Below are 25,297 nucleotides of genomic sequence, written 5' to 3' on the forward strand. Positions count from 1 at the left end.
GAACACGAACTTCTACAGCAGTTGTGAGTTTATGGTTTTTACTGTGTACTATGAAAGTAACAACAACAACATTAATACCTCAATTCTTAAAAAAACAAAAAACAAAAAAAACCCAAAAAACAAAAAAACACACACCAAGACATTCTGGTGCTTGAAACAGTACAGATTATGAAGACTGTTTTATTATTATGAGTGTTTCATTATTCATAAGATATCTCATTTTGTTGTAAGCTGTGAATGATTTGAAATTTTATGTTAACAATATACCACCATTTTTGTGTTTTTTTAAAGGTCCTTATTATTATTTCTAAAATGATCTCAAACTAATTTCATAACATCTGAAAAAAGTTCTCTTTTGATATTTTTATCTATTTGTTCAAACTTATCTACACTAGATAAACATCCTGACAATAGGAGACAGAAATCCTTAGTCCCTCTCTCTGTAAAGAAATGCCTCAGAAGAATGCTTTAATCTAGCCCTTTCTATCTGCCTTCCAAAACTACCAAAACTACCCCCCAAAAATGACATCCTTAGAAGAGTTTGACTTAAATCCTTTCAGAATGTAAACCTCAGGAGGGATGACCTGTACATCTCATGCCACTTGTCACCAAGCACCAAACACTATAATCACCTCCATGAGTATTTACTGAATAAAAGATTGATAAGTATATGAAAGAAATGCCCTTTATTCCACAATTTCCCTCAAAACCTTTAAAATGACGAAAGCTGGAACCCCCAAATTAGGTAATGAATGATGACTGTATTATATTTCAAGTACATGTTTGGTAGTAGAAATCATCTAAGTAGATCCCCACAATCGTACAGAAAGCTGTTCCTCATTCAGTGACCCCAAATCAAGAACTGTCAAATATAAAGCTGTGACATCATTAAGGCTGGGAAAAGATAGCTGATATATCTGTGGATCATGATTTTTTTTTTTAACCACAGTGGCTGACTTATTACATTTCACACCACTTAGAGTTTTTAGAATTAAATATGGGTCAACAATCACTAAACACATCAACAAGTGACACTCATTGAAATAAATCATACCAAATAGCCAGCATATTATAAGCTACTGTGACACTACCACTGCCTTCATAAATAAAAAATGAGAATTAAACTTTCATAGTAAAATATTTCACCAGACTAGATTGCAAAACTTGACATAGTCAATTTATCATTGTAAAAATCAGACGAGGCTCAGTCGGCTCTGGTCAGAAAGCTCATTAGTCTATTAAAATTATACCTTTGCTGGGATGTCATGATTCTTTTTCCTGAAAAATATCTGCCATTCAGTGAAAAGATTTCACAATATTTTCGTGCTTTGTCCAAAGAAAATAAGTGCTTAAAATGGATAAATTCTGTTTTTGTTTTTTGTCTTTTTTAGGGCCAAACACACGGCATATAGAAGTTCCTGGGCTAGGGGTCGAATTAAAGCTGTAGCTGCCAGCCTATGCCAGAGCAATAGCAACACCAGATCTGAGCTGCATTTGGACCTACACCACAGCCCATGGCAATGCTAGATCCTTAACCCACTGAGCGAGGCCAGGGATCGAACCCACATCCTCTTGGATACCAGTCGGGTTTGTTGCTGCTGAGCCACAACAGGGAACTCCTAAAATCAATTATGAACAACAGATGGCTCTAAGAAAAAAATCCTGAAAATTTTAATTAACTGTAAGCACTATTCCTTAGATGAGAAGTGATCAATTTAACAGACTATTGTTTCTAAAGAAAGATGGAATGTACTTTGTACTCTTAATAAGGAAAAAAACCCCAAGATTAAAATTTTTATGCTAAAGAGTTTTATCTCAAAAACTATTAGTGAAAAGATGCTATTAAACTGAAACTAAAAGTAAGAGCCAATGGAAGTTCCTGTTGTGGCTCAGCGGGTTATGAACCCAACTAGTATCCTTGAGGATGCGGGTTCAATCCCTGGCCTTGCTCAGTGGGTTAAAGATCCAGTGTTGCCGTTAGCTGTGGTATAGATCCTGCATTCCTGTGGCTCCGGCAGCTGCAGCTCCAATTCAACCCCTAGCCTGGGAACCTCCATATGCCTGCAGGTGCGGTCCTAAAGAGCGAAAAATAAAAATAAAATTAAAAAAATTAAAAAGTTAAGAGCCATTGTGAAATGAATACTTCTTTGTGAGTCTGTGCAAACCCTCATGATCCTTACTGAAAATCCCCTTTCACATGTGGCAACAATATCTCCACAAAGGCTATGGTTTTGGCTTGTGATTGTTTGTTGTTGTTGTTATTATTATTATTACTGTTTTGTTTTCTAGGGCCAAAGCTGTGGCAGATGGAAGTTCTCAGGTTAAGGGTCAAATTGGAGCTGCACCTGCTGGCCTATACCACAACCACAGCAACACCAGATCCAAGTCGCATCTGCAACCTACACCACGCTCACGACCACACGGGATCCTTAATCCACTGAGTGAGGCCAGGGATTGAACCTGGATCCTCACAGATACTAGTTAGGCTCATTACCACTGGGCCACAACGGGAACTTCCACGTACGCTGGTTGCAGGACACGTTGATCTTTTATGAGAACCCTGGACTTGCCTTCTTCACATTTTTGCAAATCAAACTATTTCATGTCTATAGGTTTTGTTTTCATTGTCAATGTTTTTCATTTATTTTGCTCTGAGAGAAAATATGAATGAAACTCCCAAGGCTGACACCGTCTTACCTGACTATTACACTTCAGAAAGAGTATGGAGCAGCAGAGACCGTATTACTACAAACCAAACTCACATCCATAAAAAATGCAGGTTCTCAGGTCCCTGAATTACTGACTAGCAATCATTGCTGAACTTAACATGCCTCCGGCACTAACAAGCAAGAAGCAAGCTGGTAGAAAGCTGCCTGCCCATAAGAAGTGGAATTCTGCATATGTTTCTCTAGTGCTACACCCAAATGGACCTCAAGAACCTCAAATTAAGCACCTCCAAATGTACTTCCCTCTCAACCTCCAGCTCTTCCACAGTGGACGGCCCTGTGCCTGGCACGGCCAAGTCCCCTAGCTTCCTTGGCACCAAGTCCATCCAAACCCGCCCTGCCTATGATCAGTTCACTTATCAAAATCCCAGGTTCACATCAAAATCATCTTGAAACTGGCCTCTCTGGTTCCAGTCCTGCTCTCCTGACTACATTCTCCCCACCAGAGGCAGAGTACCCTTCTGAAACACAAATTTCATATTATTCCACTTCTTAATAGGCATTAAACGTTCTTCGGTGTGTTCAGGCTACAGCACAAAATCCTCTAGAACAACACTGTCCAGTAGAAGTAAAGTGCAAGCCACATATGAAACTTTTAATTTTTTAGGAGCCACATCAAAAACCAGGTGAGGGAGTTCCTGTCATGGTGCAGTAGAAATGAACCTGACTAGTATTCACTAGGATGCAGGTTCAATCCATGGCCTTGTTCAGTAGGTCAAGGACCCAGCATTGCCATGAGCTGTGGTATAGGTTGCAGAAATGGCTCAGACCCCATGTTGCTCTGTCTGTGGTGTAGGCTGGCAGCTGGAGCCCCGATTCAATCCCTAGCCTGGGAACCTCCATATGCCTCAGGTGCAGCCCTAAAAAGCAAAAGGGGAAAAAAGAAAAAGAAAAAAGAAAAAAAAAAAACAGGTTAGGAAGGGGAGGGTGGGTGGTTATTGCTCAATGAGTACAGAGCTTCTGTTTAGAAAGATGAAGGAGTTCTCTATCCATTCTGGAGATGGAGATTCACAACAACGTGAATATACTTAATGCCAATGTACAACACGGAACTGTACACCTAAAAATGATAAAAATGGTACATTTTATGTTAACACATATAATTTCAATAGAATAAGAAGTAGATAAAGTTAATTTTAACATACCTTAAACACAAAATAGTATCATTTTGACATGTAACCAATATAAAAACTATTGAGATATTTCACATTTTTTTCATCCTGTCTTTGATATCTGCTGTGTATTTATACATATAATACATCTCAGTTTGGACACTCAATTTTCAAGGGTGATGGGGGGTAAAATGTGGACCTACCAAAACTATAGTTATATTTTATGTGTTTTATGCTGCTTTGGTTCAATTTAGCTTATGGAGATTAAGCAAAATCTAAAGTTCAGTGACACTAATCACATGCCAAGTACTCAATTCCAAGCCATGAGTGGCCACTGGCTACTGTGCTGGACAGCAGAGTCCACACCCTCCAAGGCTTCCTCTTCACGTTGCAGGCTCCAGCTTTGCTGAGACTTCATTTCTTAGACCTTATACTTCTCTCCCACTTTCAGGCTGCTGAGCATCCTGTTCCTTCTCCCTGTGAACTCTCCTCATCCTTCAGGTCTCAGAAGAGACACTATCAGGCACTGCTTCTTCCAGGAAGCTTTTCTATACACCTTTACTGCCAACCCTCATACCCCAAACTGAGTAAGGTCCTTCACTGCATTCTGGATTTTTACTACTGTAGAACTTTTCCTGCTGCTTTGTAATTGCTTCTCTAATCTACAATAATTCCCATTATTCTGTAATATCTATGAAAGCAAAGGTGACATACATCTACCACCTAACCACAGAGCAAGTCCTAAATAAATATTTATTGAGTAAACGGATGAATAAACAAGTAAGAGAAGACCACGAGCCTACTCTCTCCTTATAAATATTTATCTGCTCTGAGTCTGATTGGCCAAAGGGTAGGTTACAAAGATTTATGCAGCAAGGAGTGCATCATTTATCATAAGCAATGACTAACTTTGGATACAGCTATACGCCAGGCCCTTCACTTTCTCACATCACCCTCACAGCCACCCCAGTTTACAGATGAGGATCAGAGAGGTAAGCTGCATGGCCAAGGTTGCCTAAACAGAGAAGGTAGGACTCCGTCTCAGTCTAGGGCCTGCACACTCAATCTCAATGTAATAGAGGCTTAGACTGGCATGACCCAAAGGGCAATACAGATGAATGCACAGAATCCTTGATATTTAAATGAATAGATACAAACTGGGCTGGTACCTATACCTATGAACTCAAATTAGAAAATGACAACACTGAATTGTGGGAACATGCATAAAATATACCTCACAGATTTATGTTAAATTAATTACAAGTATGAAAAGATTCTCACTTTATACAAGAAGCTTTTTATAACTTTTTCTTGTTAATTTCTAAGAGCCCCTTCTGAGGGAATAAATAATTTATACTCACACTAGAAAAAAAAAATAATAATGATACACTGTTTTACAATAATGACTGTACCTTTCAAAAACTATAAACTCTCTGCTGTCAATCACTGGTGACCACACAAAACCCTATGGATTGTTTGGAGTTGTCAGGGAGATGCCTTAGTTTGGCAAGCATCTGTTGTTATTGACCCAGTCGATGTTGGAGTGAAAGGGGTGACCCCATCTCTGGAACTCCAACCCCAGCTCACTCACTCAATTAAAAGATCCATCAGTATTCACTAGTCACACGGAAAAGTTCAAAAAAAGAGGACAATTCAGCAATGTGAGCTGAAAAATAAGATTACTCTTTCACAATACTCTTTAATCATGAACTATCTGAAGTTCTGCTTATCTATTTAATAATGTTTTTAAAATTAGTCCTCAGGAAAGATGAGCTCAAAACTAAAAAAAATTTATAGGCTCCAATCAATTTCCTTTTGCTTCACAATTTTCTTTCAGCAGATAAAGAAAAATCCATAGTAACAAGATAACACTTCATGCATTTACACATTTTCTCCTATAGACATCTACAGCCTTCAGAAAGTATATTATTTGTAGTCATGCCCATCTGACATTTTCCATTTTACTCAAAAGATTTTATGGTTTGGTATTACAGCAATATACAAATTTGACAGCTTGCAATAGGATCTAGTCCCTGCAGCAAATCATTCTGACAGTTAAGTACTATACAGCTACTAATGTATTTTTTTACACTACACTTATTTAAAAACCTTACAAAGTTGGGGACAAGCATATGTTGAAATCTGAAGAATGCTCTTAATGATGTAATAAATTTTATACTGGTCATATTAAATACTGGGCATATTAAATAATAATTAAATAGACCCTCCACACCATACCACAATTATGTCATTTGTAGTATCACTTATTCCTCAAGGCTTCAGTAGTTCACTATTACAAGCAAATTTTTCCCCAACTGCATTTAAACAATAAACTTGCTCATCATTGTCATTGTTCATGATCTTCTTGGAATTCCTCTTTGTCTTTAAAAATAACTGAGGACATGAATAAATCAGTACAGGAGTTAATGTGGAACATAATGACTTCTTTTGATTGCCTTTACAACACCACTTTTTTTTTCTTTTAACATGATGAAAGATAATCAATACATCTTTGCATTTCCCGAAATGCATTAACAGAGGTTCTGTCAAATACAACCACAATTTCCTCTAGAAATAAAGCAAAGTTGCTCTCTAACATTGCTGTAACACTAACTAAATAGGACTCAAGAGTGATCTTACAGCATGAGTGCCAGATCTCATCCTATCTCTATCAGTGATTCTCTTTTTAGTATTCAATACATCTGATAACATAAGCCAGTTAGCAAGAGAATAAGCTTTCCTTTGAGAAACAGGAAGCCTGAATATATTTTTTTCCCCCTTGATTCAACTCTTCAGATGGAATACCACAGTGAAACCACTCTATTTTCAGAATTGATGTACCTTTCAAAACTATAATCTTTGGCTTTCAAGTTCACTATTATTTGCCTTCAGATACAAATTTTAAAGTGTATAGAGGCTTCTAGGCAGAACAGTTGGCCTCAGCCAGATCCTGAAAGGCTTGCAGCTCAGTCATCATCTCAGTGTAAACTCCTTTTCTAAAATAATGTTCTTCACTCAGAGAACACTTGTGCCTGTGCTCTGCTCTGTTTACTTGTCAAGTACCAATCAGAGGTCATTGAGTGCCTGGGGGCAACTGTGGCTGTTCCAAAATTCATTTCTCCCTCTATTTGGGTGCAAAGGTAAGATTTCAAATGTAAAATCCTATGAATGTCTGCAAACAAAGGAACCAGAGGGGCCCTCTAAGCTGCTGTGAGGTGGCTGGCTTGTGGTCAACAAACAGCACTGAGTTTTCTGCATAATGACAGCAAGCTAGATGGAGGTCAGTTGCTTTGACATGTGCCATTTAATATTTAAATGTTCTTATAACACTTCCATTTGAGAACTTTCTCTCCAAAAGGGAAGAATATTTAAAACTAATGGTTGCATTTTAGGTCTGCTCCAATTTTCCAAAATTTCTTATAATCCACAACTTTACCTTGTTGTGTTATTTATATAAATTCCATGGATATTTAATTAATTTTCTTTTCAAGAAGTGGTGGATATATGCAATAGACACTCACATTTAAGTATGTAACAAATACTAGGAATTTACGCTTAAATTTTCTTTTGCTGTTTTTTTTTTTTAAAAAGTTCTTCCCTTAAATTTTATAATCAAATCCAAAGACTGGTGATCTGCTTCCTGACAATACTGCTGTCTTCTGTATGATCATATTACAAAAACATCATTTGTCCTCTCTATATTTCTTTAATTCTTCCTGATAATTTTTACTGTATTTTTTCTATTGCTAATTTAAAAAAAATTCTAACTTCATGTGTGTTTTATATCTCTCTACTTCCATTTTTGCTGTTATCATTTTTGCACAATTTTGTTTACCTACAGAGATTCAACTATGACCAAGGCCAACCAATTATATTAGCAGAGAAACAAGACAGAAGGAAATAAGGAAATGACTGAGTGAATTCTAAAAATCTATATACCACATGGGGGCAATGTTTTCTTTTTATCCTTAGGTATACCCATCATCGGTGACTTCAAACACATCCCTAGACTGGCTATTTCTGAGCACACTACTCAAGTGAGGAGTAAGCGATATTCCCAGAATCCTCATTCTTCTTCCTACCAGGTGCCAAAGCTCTGATATTCTCTGGATAAGTGGAAAAGGTACTGGAGGACATGGGGAAGGGGTTGGAAAGGACAGGACTAGCCACAAGGATTTTTCCCAAAACAAAAAGTCATTCAGAAGAAAAGGAATTCATTCTAAATGACCAGGTAAGAAAAATACGAGGATGGAAGATAATATAAGAAAGGGAATGTATATATGTGTATGACTGGGTCACTCTGCTGTACAGCATAAACTGGCACAACATTGTAAATCAACTGTATCTTAAAAAAAGATTTAAAAAGAGAAAAACACCCAGTAATATAGAACCTGCATTAATAATCAGAAGAATGAATAAGCTAATAGGGTCTCCCTTTTGAATATGAGTTCGGATACATAGCCTGTTCAAGTTACTTTCAGCTATTTCTTTCCTGTAAAAGCATGGTTCTGCTTAATAATCTGGTGCTTTTATTTGTTTGTTTGTTTGTTTTTTGGCCTTTTCTAGGGCCGCTCTTGCAGCATATGGAGGTTCCCAGGCTAGGGGTCGAATCGGAGCTGTAGCCACCGGCCTACAGCAGAGCCACAGCAAGGTCAGATCCGAGTCATGTCTGTGACCTACACCACAGCTCATGGCAATGCTGGATCCTTAACCCACTGAGCAAGGCCAGGGATCGAACCCTCAGCCTCATGGTTCCTAGTCATAATCTGGTGCTTTTAGATAGCAACCTGTAGCTTTTTTTTTTTGCTTCTGAACCAGCAGCATATGGAGGTTTGTAGGTTAGGAGTCAAACTGGAGCTGGAGCTGCCACAGCCACAGCAATGCTGGATCCAAGCCATGTCTGCAACCTACACTGCAGCTCATAGCAACGCCACATCCTGAACCCACTGAGTAAGGCCCGGGATCAAACCCAAGTCCTCGTAGATACTAGTCAGATTCCTTTCCAATGCACCACAATGGGAACTCCCTATAGCATTTTTAAGATGGAGTAACAATTACTTTATTAACCCTGAGATAATTAATCTTCACAAAAGCTAATAAATATTGCAAAAGAAAGAAAAGGGGGGGACACACTAATTGTATAAATACCACTACAGCCAAACATACTTTTGTAGTATTTTGTTTAGTTTCAAAATAATACTAAATTTTACTAAAGTATTTTAATTTATTAGCCACATAAATAAAATACAATGCCTTGAAAATAACTCTAGTACCATTATTATTGTCCATTTAATTATCTGATGAGGAGACGCCACACCTGTTATGTTAGCAAGTAAGGTGCCTGGATGAGATAAAGGTTCTTCACAAAGCACACACTTGTTTAGCATCAACATAATCCACTAAAGAGCACTGAAAGAGTTGTTTTCCATTTGCTGTCTCTTTTTTCCCCAGTGGTCATTATAAGAAGAAAAATTGGCTAAAGTAAACAAATCCTTTCCTACATCTTCTACAAAAATCTTCCTTCACAAATATTTTTACAGAGGAGTATTTCCAAAACTGCAAGTTGAACCTATGAATAAATAGAAAGCTAACGACAACGTTACCAAAATATCCAAATACCTCAGCATAAACCAGTATTCCATATTCTAGAAAGGCTGCTAATAATAATAAGCATTTTTATACACAGCTTTTATACTTCAGAAGACATTTTAGAATTCAGTTTGCTATAAGCTGTTCTTTAAGCCTCTTGCTAGCTACTACTAGTGTTGCTTATTACTTATACAAAAAAACATGAACTTGCCCCAAGGGAGAACAGCTCTTTTAGGCTAAATGGAAAACTGAACTAAAAAATTGCCCTCTGGAATTCAGCACTTTGAATGCACAGCAAGCAACACTTTCCCTGCCCTGCTGTCATCCCTTGGGCTAGAGCACCCTCACATACATCATATCACATCACATCACATCACGTTCTCATTCTCTCTGTCTCTCTGTCTCTCTCTCACACACACACACACAAACACACACACCCCCTTTACAAGTGTGGGCAGGGCTCTGATTAGGCCCTTGCTAGAGAGGTGACTTAAGGGCAACTCAATGAGAAACTAGTACAGTAGCACCACCTAGTGGGCACTAGAGAGAGAGACTCAGTGTTCCCTTACTGCTGCTTCATGGATGAGCAACGTGCCCTAACTCCACAGGTCGCCCCGATTTTCAATTCCCAACTGACCAGGGGTTCCAAGATCAGAACTCTCAGGGAACACTGTATGGGTGTTCAGAGGCTTTCCAAAGTACTGTTAGGCTCTATGGCCTAATCAACTGTCCCCTGTGATGCTGATCAGGTAATCAATGCCTTGTTTTAAAGCAGCACGCACAAAGGTATGCATGAATTTATCAGCACAACTTTTAAAGGGTTTTGCCTTTAAAAAAAAAAAAAGGACAAGTCATCTGATATTTTCTGATCAAATCCTCCAGCCACAATAATTTTAAGCCAGAAGCACAAATAAGTAACAATTTGCTGCCTTTTATTCATTTCATAAATATGTATCCAGTAACAACCATGTGCGTGTCTACATATATAAAAAAAAACCAAAAAACACATTTTTTTTTTCTTTTTAGGGCCACACCTGAGGCATATGTAAGTTCCCAGGCTAGGGGTCGAATCAGAGCTATAGCTGCCAGCCTATACCACAGCCACAGAAATGCTTGATCCAAGCCACATCTGAGACATACACCACAGCTCAGAGAAACCACGGAAACTCCAAATCACAGAATTTTAATCTTTATGATACTTAATTAGTAATCAAGGGTGCTCTATAATATCAGGTAATGTTAAAATACTAAATCAGATTATAAAATTAATAATTGTATAGTAGTAAATATGCATGTATGTTGCTAAATTGTACTGCTTAATTCACAGAGAAGAAATTCAAACTACTTGTCAAAGAAAATTCTCAAGGATTGTTTTCAAAAGTAATTAAGAATTTCCATTTTCTCAGGCTCCAAATCATTTCTTTCAAGTAATATCTTTCAAGATAGATACTCTTTCTGAAAATGACAAAAATGAAAAATTTCTCTCTATGTGTATGTCTTCCCTGTAAACCAACAGGTTCTCAAATGGAGGTGATTTTACTCCCAAGAGACATCTGGCATTGCTTATTTTCTTCCAGTTTTATTGAAAAATAATTGACATGCATCACTGTATAAGTTTAAACATACAGCATGATGGTTTGATTTAAATATACTGTGAAATGACTACAATAGGTTCAGCTAACATCCATTTTCTCATATACTACAACAAAAAGAAATAAAATGGGAAAATATAAAGTTCTCATCACATCTCTCTTATGATGAGAACTCATATGATTCTCTCTCAGGAACTTTCCCACATACCACCCTGCAGTCTCAGTTACGGTCATGATGTTGTCCATTACTTTCCTAGTGTTTATTTATCTTATAAACAGAAATGTATACCTTTGGCATTGTCTGTTTGGTCAGAGATGCTGCAGTCTATGATACACATAACAATCACCCACAATAAACTGTTAACTTGTTTAAAAAGTTAACAGAGCCACAGTTGAGAAAGCCTAGTCTAGACTATAAGACTCTAGAAGACAGGAACAATGTTTTATTCAAAAATGTAGTACACTATTTGACAAGTAAGGTAATAATTGTTTAGCGAAATAAATTCAAACTGACATCTAATTCTTATATCCCTGCTTTTGGGTGAACACTCTAGCATCCAGGTCCAGAAAAAAGACTGAGATTGACACTAGAAGACACACATACATTCACTAAGTAGACATTGTAAAATAATCAGCCAAGACCTTAGACTAGGCCAGATGAAATACCATACAAAACTACTGCTCTGACTTCTAACTGGCCATGCGCTTCTTAGATTACTTAAACTTCAAAAGAATGCTGATGTCAGAAAAGCATATCACTCGACTGTATGTTCAGGGCAGAGTATCCTATTTCCTGGAAAGGAGCATTCCAACCACCCGACACACAAGTAATCATTTGTAAATTCTGTTATTCAAGCCAGCCCAGAGGAGTCTAATCACAAAGAGACACTTAGCAGAGCTGGGTGCAGATGCGGCACTACAGAAAAGTCACCAGAGTCACTGTTCTTTCTAAAGCACTACTGGCAAAAAGTAATCCACACTTCTTTCTGGCCATAACCAATCTTTCTAGTTATTACAGCATTTTTGAGTGATTTATTTTCTCCTAAAACAATGTTTCCCCTTCTATTTTCTCACTTAAGACAATCACTGTGAGCATATTGATAAACAGCATTCCAAGAAACTTGTCATGCATATAAAATTATATTAAAAATAGAAAAAAAATCTCATTTTCAGCCTGCTATTTTCCCTCAAATATGTGCCATGGACATCTGGACATCCATAAAGTGCTCTCCACTGTCATGTGAAATGCACATTAGATGAACGTAAATTCAGTCAAGACATATTCTTTTAAAAGTACTGATTGTTTAAGGAAGGAAAACCTTCTTTGAAGAACATAGAACACATACAATCAAGATGAGAAGAAAAATATCCCTTTGCCACTTTTGGATGCAATCATCAGATTTCAGACTTGTAACATCCTGACTGGCACAGAAATGATCCGTGCTGTCCTTTCTTCCTGCTCCCTTAAAACCCCATTGAGACTGGGGTGGGTAAGGACAGGTCACAAGGAGGCATTCGGGGACAGGAGCAGCCAGAAAGTAGGTCCTTAAAGGGAAGCGTCAAGAGCAGTGAACACTTGTTCCAAGAGACACTAAACTGCTAACAGAAATCATCTTTCGGGAGAGAAAACCAAAGGTGGCTATTGAATGCAGCGTTTGCATTTTGTGAATATATGTTACTTGCAAATCAGAAAAAAATTAAATTGTAAGGCACGTTAATACTTGTCACACACAGCATTATATTCTTTAACGTAGTGAACTCAACATTTTTCTTTATATCCCTCCTTTTAGTCCTAATTTTGGCAAATGTTTTTTGGTCATTTCTTATTGGTGTTTTTTTTCTCCCAATGAAAAATAGTTTTATTAGTTTTAATGGAAAAATGTAATGCATTTTGTTCTAATCACAAAGACCCAAATATTCACAGAAAGAATATGCATCAATTGAATAATGAAAACAAGTTTATGGAAGTAAAAATCAATAGATGAAAAGCAGTTTGCACATAAAATGTAATGTGATAAAGGATTTACTGTATTCATTCTTTTTTCTTCTTTATGCACAAATTTTTAAATAATTTTTCAAACTTCAGGGGGGTTATTGTTTTTGACTCAAACTGTACTTACAAACAAAGTAACAGCACAGTAAAACAAAATAAAGGCTAAACATATGATTTCTTAAAAGCAAGTGGAAACACAGTAATTTGAAGAGTCATGGAAGACACTATTTCTACCTCTCTCTCATATCAATGCTTTTTTTTTTAATTGGTGACCAAGATATAAGATTCAAGCTTTCTGACTGAAATCCATAAGCTGAACAAACTTACTCTCTTCTGACAGTCACTAAGAGTTTTAAAGGGCCATTTAAATGACCCAATCATTTCCATCTCATTCACAAACTTCCATTACCACAAACTGAGCATCCTTGGTCCCACTATTCAAACCCACCAACAGCAATCATCAGGCCCATAAAGGGCCACATATTTTTTAGTTATGTGAAAATTTTTGATGGAGCTAGAGTTAACAAGAGTGACCACTGAAAGATAGCAGAATAGATTCTAAGTTCCTGAGACAGAAGCCCAGAGACAAAACACCCAGTCCCCAGTGGGGGAGCAGTCACTAAAAACAAAGCAAGGAACAGTCTGGCAAAGACTTACAGCTGAGCGCCTGAACTCAGGGAAAGACTCCACATTACAAAGTCCATATGTAAGACACACTTCAGGATTTTAAGATCACGCAATTTAACTTTAGGGAAAATTCTTACTAAATATGAAATAGAAGGGCCTAGACTAATGATCTGTTGGCTCACAATTCAATAGAACTCTAAGATTACTTCAATGTTGCTGACCTTAAAGGTCTATCTTTTCAGTGAAAAGACACCCTTAACAAAGGGAAACAGCAGGAAGATATTTATAAAAATTACTAAACAGGTCAGATGAAAACCAGCCAGAGAGTTTGGCAAACTAAATGACTTATATCTACTCATAAGTGAGAAAATCTCTTGGAAAGGAGAAAAGGTTTTGCATTTCTGTGAAATTCTCTTTTTGGTAAAAAGATGATGAAATCAGGTTAGCATTTTTGCTAAGTCAAGGCCAACCAAAGAGAGGCAAGGGAGAGAAAAACTACACAATTCAAACAAAGCCAGCTGGATATGTTGGGTTCATTACTAACAAATCTCACGGGATAGCCGTATTATTTGAATATTCACATTAATCCAAAAAGTTTATTGCCTCATTGGAAACAAGTTGAGGAGGTTATAATGCATACTTACAATATAATGGGGAAAGAATACATATAGATAAGTAAATTTAGGCTAAAGGAATGAAAAGGTAGAATAATAAAATAAAACTAAGAGAAAAATTACCTTGGGAATGTGTGCATAAATAGAAATACTTATCCATAGAATATTGAACTTGAAATTAATACTAATTATGAGAAAGAAAAAAAAAAGAAGCTTTGCCACTCACCAATTTTAACCTCTGTAAAGGAATTCTGCCTACATCTATCTGTGTCCTTTCTGGGACATTAGTGAATCGGACTTCAGGGACTGCAACGGCACACATGACATGGGCCCACCTACAGGAAAGGAGACACAAACGTAAACAAACGTTCCCTAAACTTACATGCCTCGTACTTCAACCAAGTGATAGCAATTCTCAGAAGGGAAACACAATAATGAGAAGGAAACCACAAAGACCAAATCTATCACAAACAGACCCTTCGAATCTTAAACCTACTGGATGATACCTGGAAAGATTTAGTTTCATACCTGCCTGCCTCTGTGACACGAAGAAATAGGTGAAGAATAAAGAATCCTATCATTATATTTTTCTATATATGATGTGCAAAATACTGAAATGTATAACCATTTGATACTAAAATGTAGAAGTGCTTAAAGTACTTTAGCAAATTAGTATGTGGCAAAACATTCAAATAATAAAAGGTATAAACTGGGCATAGTGCATAATCTTTTTATATAATATAAATGTCATGAAACAAACTAGAACAAATAGCAAAAGTTTTCTCAAAGAATTAATACTGATTAAGTCTTTAATTAAATTGTTTCTTACTGCAATCCTACTCTAATCAAAGGAAACTAGTGATAAGGAAAAATGAAATTTAGCTTGTTCCCTGGTTTCCTACTTAAAACTCAGTATATCTCCTTTCAAATTCTGATTTCCTCCAGAAAAATTAATACGTCCTCATTAACGCTATTACATTTCTCATAAATATTATGCCTCAAATAAATGAAAAGACTCTTGAGGTTTAAAAGAGATTTTGAAAGAATTATCAGTCATCAGCCTACTTTTAAGTCAAAGCAGATTATTTCATTCAAATAATGTGAGACTCCATCTTGCCTTCAAAGACTACAGGAAGAGAGGACAGTGTCTGCCCCATGAGGGCATTCTTTCATATCTAAATAAACACCATAATTTTATAGCAAACACTGTTTCTTTTTGTCCTAGCCCAAGGAGGAGAAGTGCTTATCATCTGTCTTTACAGAAACTGCCTAAATCACCTTGCAGTCTGCATGACCTGTGTAACATCCTAAAAGGTCAATGCCTTTTAACACAGCACCTTTAAGACTGTGAAAGATGAAGATCAAAAAATTAAGCATACATTCAGTTTCTTAGACTAAACTTTATTAATGCAGGAATGATAAATGCCTTGACTCTCCCTTTTAGGCAATCAGAAACAGGTGCACATCCACAAAATTACACTAGCTCCATCATTCCATTATGCCAGGGGTCTCCACAGGGCAAGGCAGGATGTAAAAAATACACAGGTATTGGTACATCATGGTAACCTGGGAAGCACCTGCCCATTTGGCCCAACTTGTTATTGTCACATAGAGATGCGCGTTCATTTACGAAGAAAAGATGACAATCTGGATTGTTATATAAAATCCCTCAAATTTCAAAATTTGGATGAAATTCCTAAAATGGTGTGTCAGTCAAGTAAAACATCTTGGGGCTGGATCTGGTTCTCAAGTGCCAAATACAACCTATGCCTAAGCCATTTCTACATGTTTCTATTTCCACAGGAACCTAGTATTTGCTTTGGGCACATTTTAAATATTAAGATCGGGTCATAAAAATAAAATTCAGGTAAAAATATATTTCAACAACTGCCACAAAATCAAGACTACCTCCCTTTTATGTTCACTTATGACTCTCTTTTGAGGCTCTCTTCATATTCTCCAATAGTCCCCTTTAAACTGTAAAAATCAGTCTTTTCCCTTGGTGTTTCTATTTCAGTCCACACACTTGCTAGTTAATTTGATGGTGTTATAAGTAAACGATTTTTGTATTATGATTATAATGATTTTATTTACCTGACAATAAGATTTCACTGTTTTCAGGCATACTCTGTCTTTATTAAAATAATAGGATCCTATGTTAAACACTAAGATTCCAATGACACCTCAAGGTTACTGGCTGTCTTCAAGCTCTGTTCATGAAAGAGAAGTTATTCCTCATGGTGTCAGAGACACAGAACAGAAGCAGACTTAGAACACCTCTGCCTAGTAGAGGCGAATATGCTATCAGTAATGGTCGCCGAAAATGTGCACAGAACCCCAAGCCCAGATCTGAACAGCAAAAGCTTTGGAACAAAGTGTACAATAATGAGAACTAAAGTACACTGTCAGCCAGAGCTTCAACATTCTAGAGAGAAGGACACAGCGAATCTCAACACAACACATTACTTACTTATTGTTCTTCGTTTCCTTAAGAGCACCCCCTCTCAAATTGCAGAGACAGCACTCCTAGGGCAGAAAAAATACCACACAATTATTAGATTCATATGCTAAAAGTCATTGCTATTTATCTAAATATCCCCATAAGTCCTAACTTTTTTAATTTTAAAATTAAAACTATCAGGAACCTTTAAACAGTTTAAGAAGTGAAAGGAAAAAGAGAGATAGGAAAGTGAGGGAACAGCCAAATGTCATTGGTATGTATCTCCTAGAGGGAACCATCATTATCCTAGCATCATGTTCAATTGTCATCGTTAGGGGAAAGCTGTGACGCAGAGAAACTAGAAGCTGGAAAGGTATGTATGCAAATTCAAGGACAAAGACATACACATGCAAGTGGGTTCCCCTGCATTCTGGGGATCTACTCATGTACTCAAGATGGCTAAAAAATGAGTGTACTGGCAGGCTTCATCCTAATATACAGAAAAACAGGACCATCTCTTCACAAAAGTATCACTTGTGTCGTTCTGTGGACAAATAATGTTGGAAAAACTATTCTGATAAATCTAGGCTTTCAACCCCAGAAAACAGTGCCATAAAATGTTTTCCTTTACGTGTCTTAGATCGGCACTCCAAAATAACTCCTTTTACTACAAACATAGACTTTATTCATCATTTCTTACTCAATTTAATGAAAAAGTCCACAAGAAAACAGGGCCAGAAGGTAATGCATTGCCTTTTGTTGACCTAGAATTTTTAATACCTAAGTACCTTTTTTATTTTCCATCTCAAGCTTGTCCTCCCAATTTATTGCACTAATAGATTTTTTTTTCAATATTTACAGGTTATTTGATGTTTTTTTCCCCTCTAAGCTATTTATATAAAATTTCTTTTTCTGTTCTCCAAGGTGAACTCCTCCAACTGATTCTGACAGTTTTGCCCAGCTTCAGAAGGAATCCCTCTAACTTATCTGCTATTAATAATGGGGTATCAAACACCACAGCTTTTATTTTTTTTAAAGCAATACCAAAACCACTAAGGAGAATCAACATATCTGCAGAACTCTTAATAGGCACCAAAAAAGGCCAAAAAAAAAAAAAAAAAAAAAAAAAGATCAGAAATACTCATTGGTTTTGTGTCTGGAAAGTCTCTGCACATCTATTTGAAATTTCCTGGGTAATTATTAAAGGTTCAGAGTAGCAAAAGCTTCCTTGTGTCTATCCATGTGAATCCCATTACAAACCCAGCTAAAGGAGACAGCTTGATGAGAACAGTCTCTATTGCAAAGCCATATTCCAGAGGCCTTTGTTTTTAGAGGGTTTTTTGGGGGGAGGGGGTTCCATTTTTTAAAATGTTATTGACATATAGTTGATCTACAATGTTATCATAACTTCTGCTGTACGGCAAGTGATTCAGCTGTATGTATACACAGATCCATTCTTTTTCAGATTCTTTTCTCAAATATCTTATCACAGAATACTGAGTTCCCTGTGCTATAGAGCAGGTGCCTGTTGACCATCCATTTCATATATACTAGTGGGCAGAGGCCCCTGACAGAACTGGTTTTGATGAAACATACAATGAAAGTTTCACAATCCAAACACTGAAAATGAGAAATGCTATAATTCAAATTATTCAATAGTACCCAAGTTATTCAATAATAATTTCATAAAATTTTATGGACTTTAATTATTTTGCCAGTAACTCAACACACTTTCTACAGAGAAAGGATGAAAATGAAAACAAAACACAAAGTCAAATGTTTCCACTGAATATAAAAAGATGTTAGGATTGAAGCAGGGGTGCAGAAAAGGAGAGTTGTGGACTATGAGGAGTGCAGACACTGAGAGAATTAAGTGTCTGGTTAATTAAACTAGATGTGAGAAGAAGCCTAAAGGGACAAGTTAGCAGAGTTAAACACAGCAAAGCAGTGTGGAGGCTGCTTCCACACACCTGATTAGAATGATGACTGGGTATGCATGTGGCAGAGCACACCTCTAAGAGAAGGAAAGCATCCTCTAGAGTAGAATCTGTAGACTCAAGATGTTAAGTGAAGCTGGAAAGACCCCCACTCACCACAAGATGAAGAGTCACCAGGTACCTCCAGGCCAAAAAACCTAAAGGATAATTCCAAGTCCTTGTTCACTGAACTCTTAGCAGCATTCAGCATTGTTGACTGTGCCTGAAACAGTTTCTCCCTGTGGTTTCTATGACCTGACACTCTCCTCATTGTCCTTCCCCATCTCTTCTTGATCCTCAGCTTCCTTTAATAGGCATCTCTTTCATGCTCCTTAAACACTGTAATTTCTGCAGTATGTCCTATTCACTTCTCTCTCCACACCTATTTGCTGGGCATTTGATCCACTACCCTGATTCCCAAAAGGCCAGAGACTCAAACTCTTAACTCCTGTGATATCTCACTTTCAGCTCCACAGGCATCTTAAACACACAAGCAAAACTGAACTCATGTCTTCTTCCCAAGCCTGTATTCCTTGTTTCCCAGAAATAGCCATAAACCATCCATTCTAGCTCAGGCTGGAGAACATAATTTTACTCTCATCCTACATCAAATCAAATTGAATTCTAAATCTGCCCTCCTCTCTCCATCATCACTGCTGTCATCTTAGTTCACACACCCAGTATCCTTCACCAGACCCAAACTACTGTAATATCCTCCCCACAGTCAATGTGGAACCCACCAGAGTGTCTAATGCTTCTAGTACTTAATGTGGCCATGAAGGGCGAGGATCATGAGGCCTTGACCTTGTCCAGCCTCACTTTGTTCTACTCTCCACATTTAGACACCCCATGGGTCTCCCCTGAGTTTCCCTCTGCTCTCAGACATACCAGACACACCCTGCTCCTTTCTGCATTAAAGTGGACACATCCTTGATATTTCAACCTAAATGCTAATTCCTCAAAGAGGGATCTCCTAATCCCCAGGCTCAGCTACTTCATCTCTTTACTCTTGTTAACTATTCATTGAATTCCTCTGTTGTCTTCACTCAACTGTTAGCTGAATGAGTGCTGTGACAATATCTATTAGGTGACTCTTTACTATAACACCCAATAGTGAATGCACCCTTCCTGTGAATTTATTAATAAGTAGGGCAGAGTGAAAATCTTGAAAATCACCAAAGTACCACAAAAATGAAAAGACCATTTTCACATACTGGAATACCAAGGAAAGAAAGATTCAGACTCCAGTGATTTAACATGGAATTAAGAAACAGTGATTTGGCATAAAGTTATTTTTGCCATGATTTACTTGAGTGAGAAATCTTATTTCTTAGTAAAGGACAAAAATATTCATGACTAGGTAAAGTTATTTATATGATTTACATGATATTATATGATATCATGGTTTCTGTATGATTCACTCAATCTGGAAAAAAGTAAGAAAGAAAAAAGTCATGGCCGGTTATGTCATTTTTTTTTTTTTTCTTTTGGACTCACCATCCCTCATGTGGGTAAAATTATCTGTTCTGGTAGAAATAAATGTCAACCTGCCAGTTCATTCATCAGTAAATTAATATGAATTAATGCCTACGTTCATAGCTTAGCAGAAGACAATATCAGATAGGACAATTTTTAACCTTTCTTTTGTTTAAATAGCACTTTATTGTCATAAAACAAAACTTGTCATTCATAAATTTAATAGGTTAACCCTTAGCTGAAAAGCAGCCTGAGTTTTCTTAAGAATCTGTACAATGTCTGATATAGAGAAAGGTTGGCACCTACCAAATATACTGACTGTACTCAGTATCAATCATCTTTAAATTCAGTGCAAAAAATGAATGGCAAAGTAGGAAGTGATAGTGTCCTTCAGGACATTAATTCATTGAATTAATGAATGAAAATAATGAAAATTCTTCTATTGGAAGAATAGAGACTATATCAAAGGCCTAATTCATTCCAGAAACATTACGTACTTTACCTTCCTTCCTTAACACAAACTTCTTAGGTAATAATATTACATTTCATACATGAGAAAACTAAGATTCAAGAGATTAATAAGTAACTTGCCTAATATCTAAAATCATCCATTTCAGGGGTCACAAAACTTTTTCTGTAAATGGCCAGATATTTACTAATTTAGGCTTTGCACAACTGCAGAGTTGTTACAACTAATCAACTCTCCCGTTGTGACAAGAAATAAACAATGGGTGTGGCTGTAGCCCAATAACAATGCTATTTACAAAACAGGCAGAGAGCTAGATTAGACCCACACAGGTTGCAGTTTTCCAACCCCTAACCGACCAGCAAAAGAGCAACTGAGCTCAAGCCCAGGCCTTCCAGACCACATGTCCATGCTCTTTGTCTCCAGCATCTTGTGCTCCTTGTAAATGGCAAGGCGTATGATATCAAGGTAGGATACCAAAATAAACAGGACCCTGTGCCTTCCCTGGGCAGCTCACAATGAGAACAGTAAGAGACCTATGTGTACTTAACTGCATTATGAAATAGTGGCAAAGGGCATAACCAAGTCCTCATTTCCTCATTTCTATAAATAATTAAGAATTCATTTTCAAACTAATCTCCTCCAAAGAACTCATATCATAAAAAATTGGTACTAAGCAGCATATATCACATGACAATTTGTGTTCCCATTTGTTTGATTAGTCTAGCTAATGATAAAATTTCTCATTGGTATGATATCATTACATTTATCTCCACTTTATCCTTCAAAAACGATACCATTTGGGGCAAAAGCAACGTTTTAGTTAGTCTGTGCAATCAAACCTCAGACTAAATGAATCCAATTAAATTGAGAAGAAGAACAGTAGAACTAGAGAGCCAGCCACAGCCTGGTATTTAACAAAGTACAGGTGGCTGAGATTCAAATCAGTTCTGCCATTTACTAGTGGTATGACCTTTGGCCAGTTACTTACTTACCCCCTGTGCCTCAGATATCTTCCCTATATTAACAGGAAAAAAAACTACTTTTCTAAATGAGTTAATAAATGTAAAGCACTTCATAAACACACAGTCAATACAAGAAGAACAGTAGTTAAATATGTGAAAGGTTAATCATGGTTCTAGACCATGCAGGTGTAACATTATCAGTGGATGATCTGGGTGCAGTAGTATAGCAAGGAATAAAATATGGATCTGTCATTAATAATTCTTGATGTAGGCTTCAGTGTAGGTCACATATGTGGCTCAGATCCTGTGTTACTGTTGTTGTGGCACAGACTGCAACTGCAGCTCCGATTCAACCCCTCGCCTCAGAACTTCCATATGCACAAGTGCAGCTGTAAAAAGAAAAAAAAATTCTCTTGATGTACAAAAAGCAAGCAAAAGAACTGGAGAGAAAATAAAACCCTCTAGAAACCCCAAATCCAGGCAGCTAGGCTCTCAACCAAAGAGAAATTTTGCGTAATTCTAAAAGCTGCCAACTCAGCTGTGAAAATCAGACAAATGCAAGAGTCTCCATAGTGATCAGAAAATAGACACTGCTGAAGGCAAAGTCCTGATTCACCCTCAAAACACCTCACATGAGATTGAACTGAATCAAAACAAAGCTGCAACAAAGCCCAGATTCTAATCATGTAGACTGGGTTGACTTGATTTCTACTCCAGAAAAATGACAGATGAAGAGGCACCCCGTTCCAGAAATAATATTAACTTTATTTGCTACAGACAATATGTCCACTACACAAGCAAAAAAAAAAAAAAAAAGGTACACTAAAAAGCAAGAAAATATGAGTTATGATCAAGAAGGAAAATAATAAAATTAGACACAAAATGGACAAGATATTCGAATTATCAGATGAAGAGCTTAAAATTAGTATGCTTGAGGTGCTAAAAGATATAATGAAAAAGACAGACAACACATGTGAAGAGATAGAAAATTTTTAACAAAATCATAGAAATTATTTTTTTTAAAACAAACTAAGGCGTTCCCATTGTGGCTTAGAAGGTTAAGAACCTGACATGTCTGTGAGGATGCAGGTTCAATCCCTGGCCTCACTCAGTGAGTTAAGGATCCAGTATTGCCACAAGCTGTGGAGTAGGTCACAGACATTGCTCAGATCTAATGTTGCTATGGCTGTGGTGTAGGCTGGCAGCTACAGCTCTGATTCAACTCCTAGCCTGGGAACTTCCACATGCTGCAGGTATGGCTGTAAAAAGGAATAAATAAATAAATAAATAAAATTTAAAAATAAAAGTCAAACTGAAATGGTAGAACTGAAAGGATATGACATTAGAAATGTTGAATTCACGAGGCAGATTTTAAAATAGACTGGAATTCACACAGTAAAAGTTCAATTAATTTAAAGATATGAATAGGAAATATAAGGAAAAAATCAATTATAAGAATTAACAGAGAAGAAAAAAAAAGAATTAACAGAGATCTAAAGGAAAATAACAACATATTCAATTTATGTATAATTGGAGTTCAAGAAGAAGAGGGAAGAGAGAAAATATGCAAAGGAAATATTTGAAGAGATGATGATAGAGAACGTTCCAAAACTGATAAAAAGACATTAACCCACATATACAAGACATCCAGTAAACCACAAGCAGATGAATACAAAGCAAACACACCTAAACACTTAACACTCAAAATTTTAAAAACCAAACATGAAGAACATATCTTAAAAGCAGAAAAAAAAAAAAACGACATTCAGTTAATTACTACATGAACTTCACCTGACATTCAACCAGAAACAATGGAGGGAAATACCAATGGAACAGTATCCATAAAATACTGAAAGAAAAAAGCTGGCAACCTGGAGTTTTATTTCCAGGGAAAATATCCTTTGACAATGAAGACAAAAGAAAAATAATCTCATAGAGACAAAATTCTAAGAAAATTTGTCTCCAAATAATCCACACTCTAACAACTGCTTAATTAAAAAAAAATCTTTGCATGAAGGAAAATAACACAAGCCTCAATCATAAGGTGAAAGGAAGAAATGAAGAACACCTAAAATGGGTAAATATAACATAAATTTCTAGTATCTTCAAAACACACACATTCAAAGAGAGAAAGAGATCGAGAGAACAAGAGAGACAAAGAGGCAGAGAGAAAGAGAATACACAAGTTTAAAAATTTGACTGATTCAAAAAAATAACAATACTTTGTAGGGTATGTAGAAGTAAAATGTAAGATAAGACCACAAACAGAAGGTAAGTTAAGGAAATTATACTGTTGTAAGATTCTTACACTGTTCATTAAGAAAGACGATATAATTAGAAGGTGGATTGTAATTTGTAGCAACATGGATGGACCCAGAGATTATCATATTGAGTGAAGTAAATCAGACAAAGACATATCACTTGTATGTGGAATCTAACAAAAATTGATACATGGAGTTCCCATCGTGGCACAGTGGAAATGAATCTGACTAGGAGCCATGAGGTTGCAGGTTCAATCCCTGGCCTTGCTCAGTGGGTTAAGGATCTGGCATTGCCATGAGCTGTGGTGTAGGTCGCAGATGTGGCTGAGATCTGGTGTTTCTGTGGCTCTGGCATGGGCTGGCAGCAACAGCTCGGGTCGGACCCCTATCTTGGAAACCTCCACATGCCATGGGTGTGGCCCTAAAAAGACAAAAGACACCCCCCCCAAAAAAATTCACAGATTTCAAAACCAATCTTAAGGTTACCATAGGTGAAACCACTGGGAAGAGGGAAGAACTGAGAAAGTGGAAATAACATATACACACTACTGCATAAAACAGATGATTAACAAGAACCTTCTATATAGAACAGGAAAAATTACTCAACAGTTTGCCTCTCTTGTTCTCTTGATCTTATTACAGCTATGGGGGAAAAAAAGAATCTATATATGTATATGAATAATTGATTCACTTTGCTGTACACCTGAAACTAATACAACATTGTAAGTCAACTGTACTCCAATAAAATGAAATTTTTAAAAAGGTGGATTGTGATAATTTAAAAATGAAAACTGTAATTTTCAGCAACCACCTAAAAAAGGGCCTCAAGAAATTCTCAAATATTAAATTCCAAGGAATATAATCTCACAGCAAAAACTTGAAAAACATTCAAGAAAATGTGGTTACATAAGCAGAAAAAAACACAGTAGAATTAGATGCACAATGAGCTCAGATACAAAATGTAAAATAAGTATTTTATTATGTTTAAAAATTAAACATGGGGAAGTTCCCGTTGTGGCTCAGGGCTAACGAGCCCAGACTAGTATCCATAAGGATACAGGTTCGATACCTGTCCTCACTAAATGGGTTAAGAATCCAGCATAAGCTGTGGTGTAGGCCAGCAGCTGCAGCTCCAATTTGCCCCCTAGCCTGGGAACTTTCATATGCCTCAGGTGCAGCCCTAAACAACAACAACAAATTAAAAAATGGGTCTCCGATCACTAGAAATGAAATTGAAGAGGTCATAAAATCACTCCCTACAAATAAAAGTCCAGGACCAGATGGCTTCACAGGTGAATTCTATCAAACATATAAAGAGGAATTGGTGCCCATCCTCCTTAAACTCTTTCAAAAGGTTGAAGAAGAAGGAATACTCCCAAAGACATTCTATGATGCCACCATCACCCTCATTCCAAAACCAGACAGAGATACCACCAAAAAAGAAAACTATCGGCCAATAT

At 36.9% G+C, this 25,297-nt stretch overlaps 1 protein-coding gene across 2 annotated transcripts in view; it reads right to left on the reverse strand.

The window, feature by feature from the left end:
• KDM4C (lysine demethylase 4C) overlaps positions 1-25,297 on the reverse strand; it is a 436,444-nt gene that overhangs the window by 105,414 nt on the left and 305,733 nt on the right. For both annotated transcript variants that reach the window (XM_021063858.1, XM_021063862.1), the window contains 2 exons: positions 16,724-16,779; positions 14,480-14,588 (listed from right to left, as the gene is read on the reverse strand). In XM_021063858.1, the coding sequence (XP_020919517.1) occupies positions 14,480-14,588; positions 16,724-16,779 (165 nt within the window). The remainder of the gene's footprint in view (positions 1-14,479; positions 14,589-16,723; positions 16,780-25,297) is intronic.

Source organism: Sus scrofa, chromosome 1 (genome assembly GCF_000003025.6).
Source record: "Sus scrofa isolate TJ Tabasco breed Duroc chromosome 1, Sscrofa11.1, whole genome shotgun sequence".
Lineage (NCBI taxonomy): Eukaryota > Metazoa > Chordata > Mammalia > Artiodactyla > Suidae > Sus > Sus scrofa.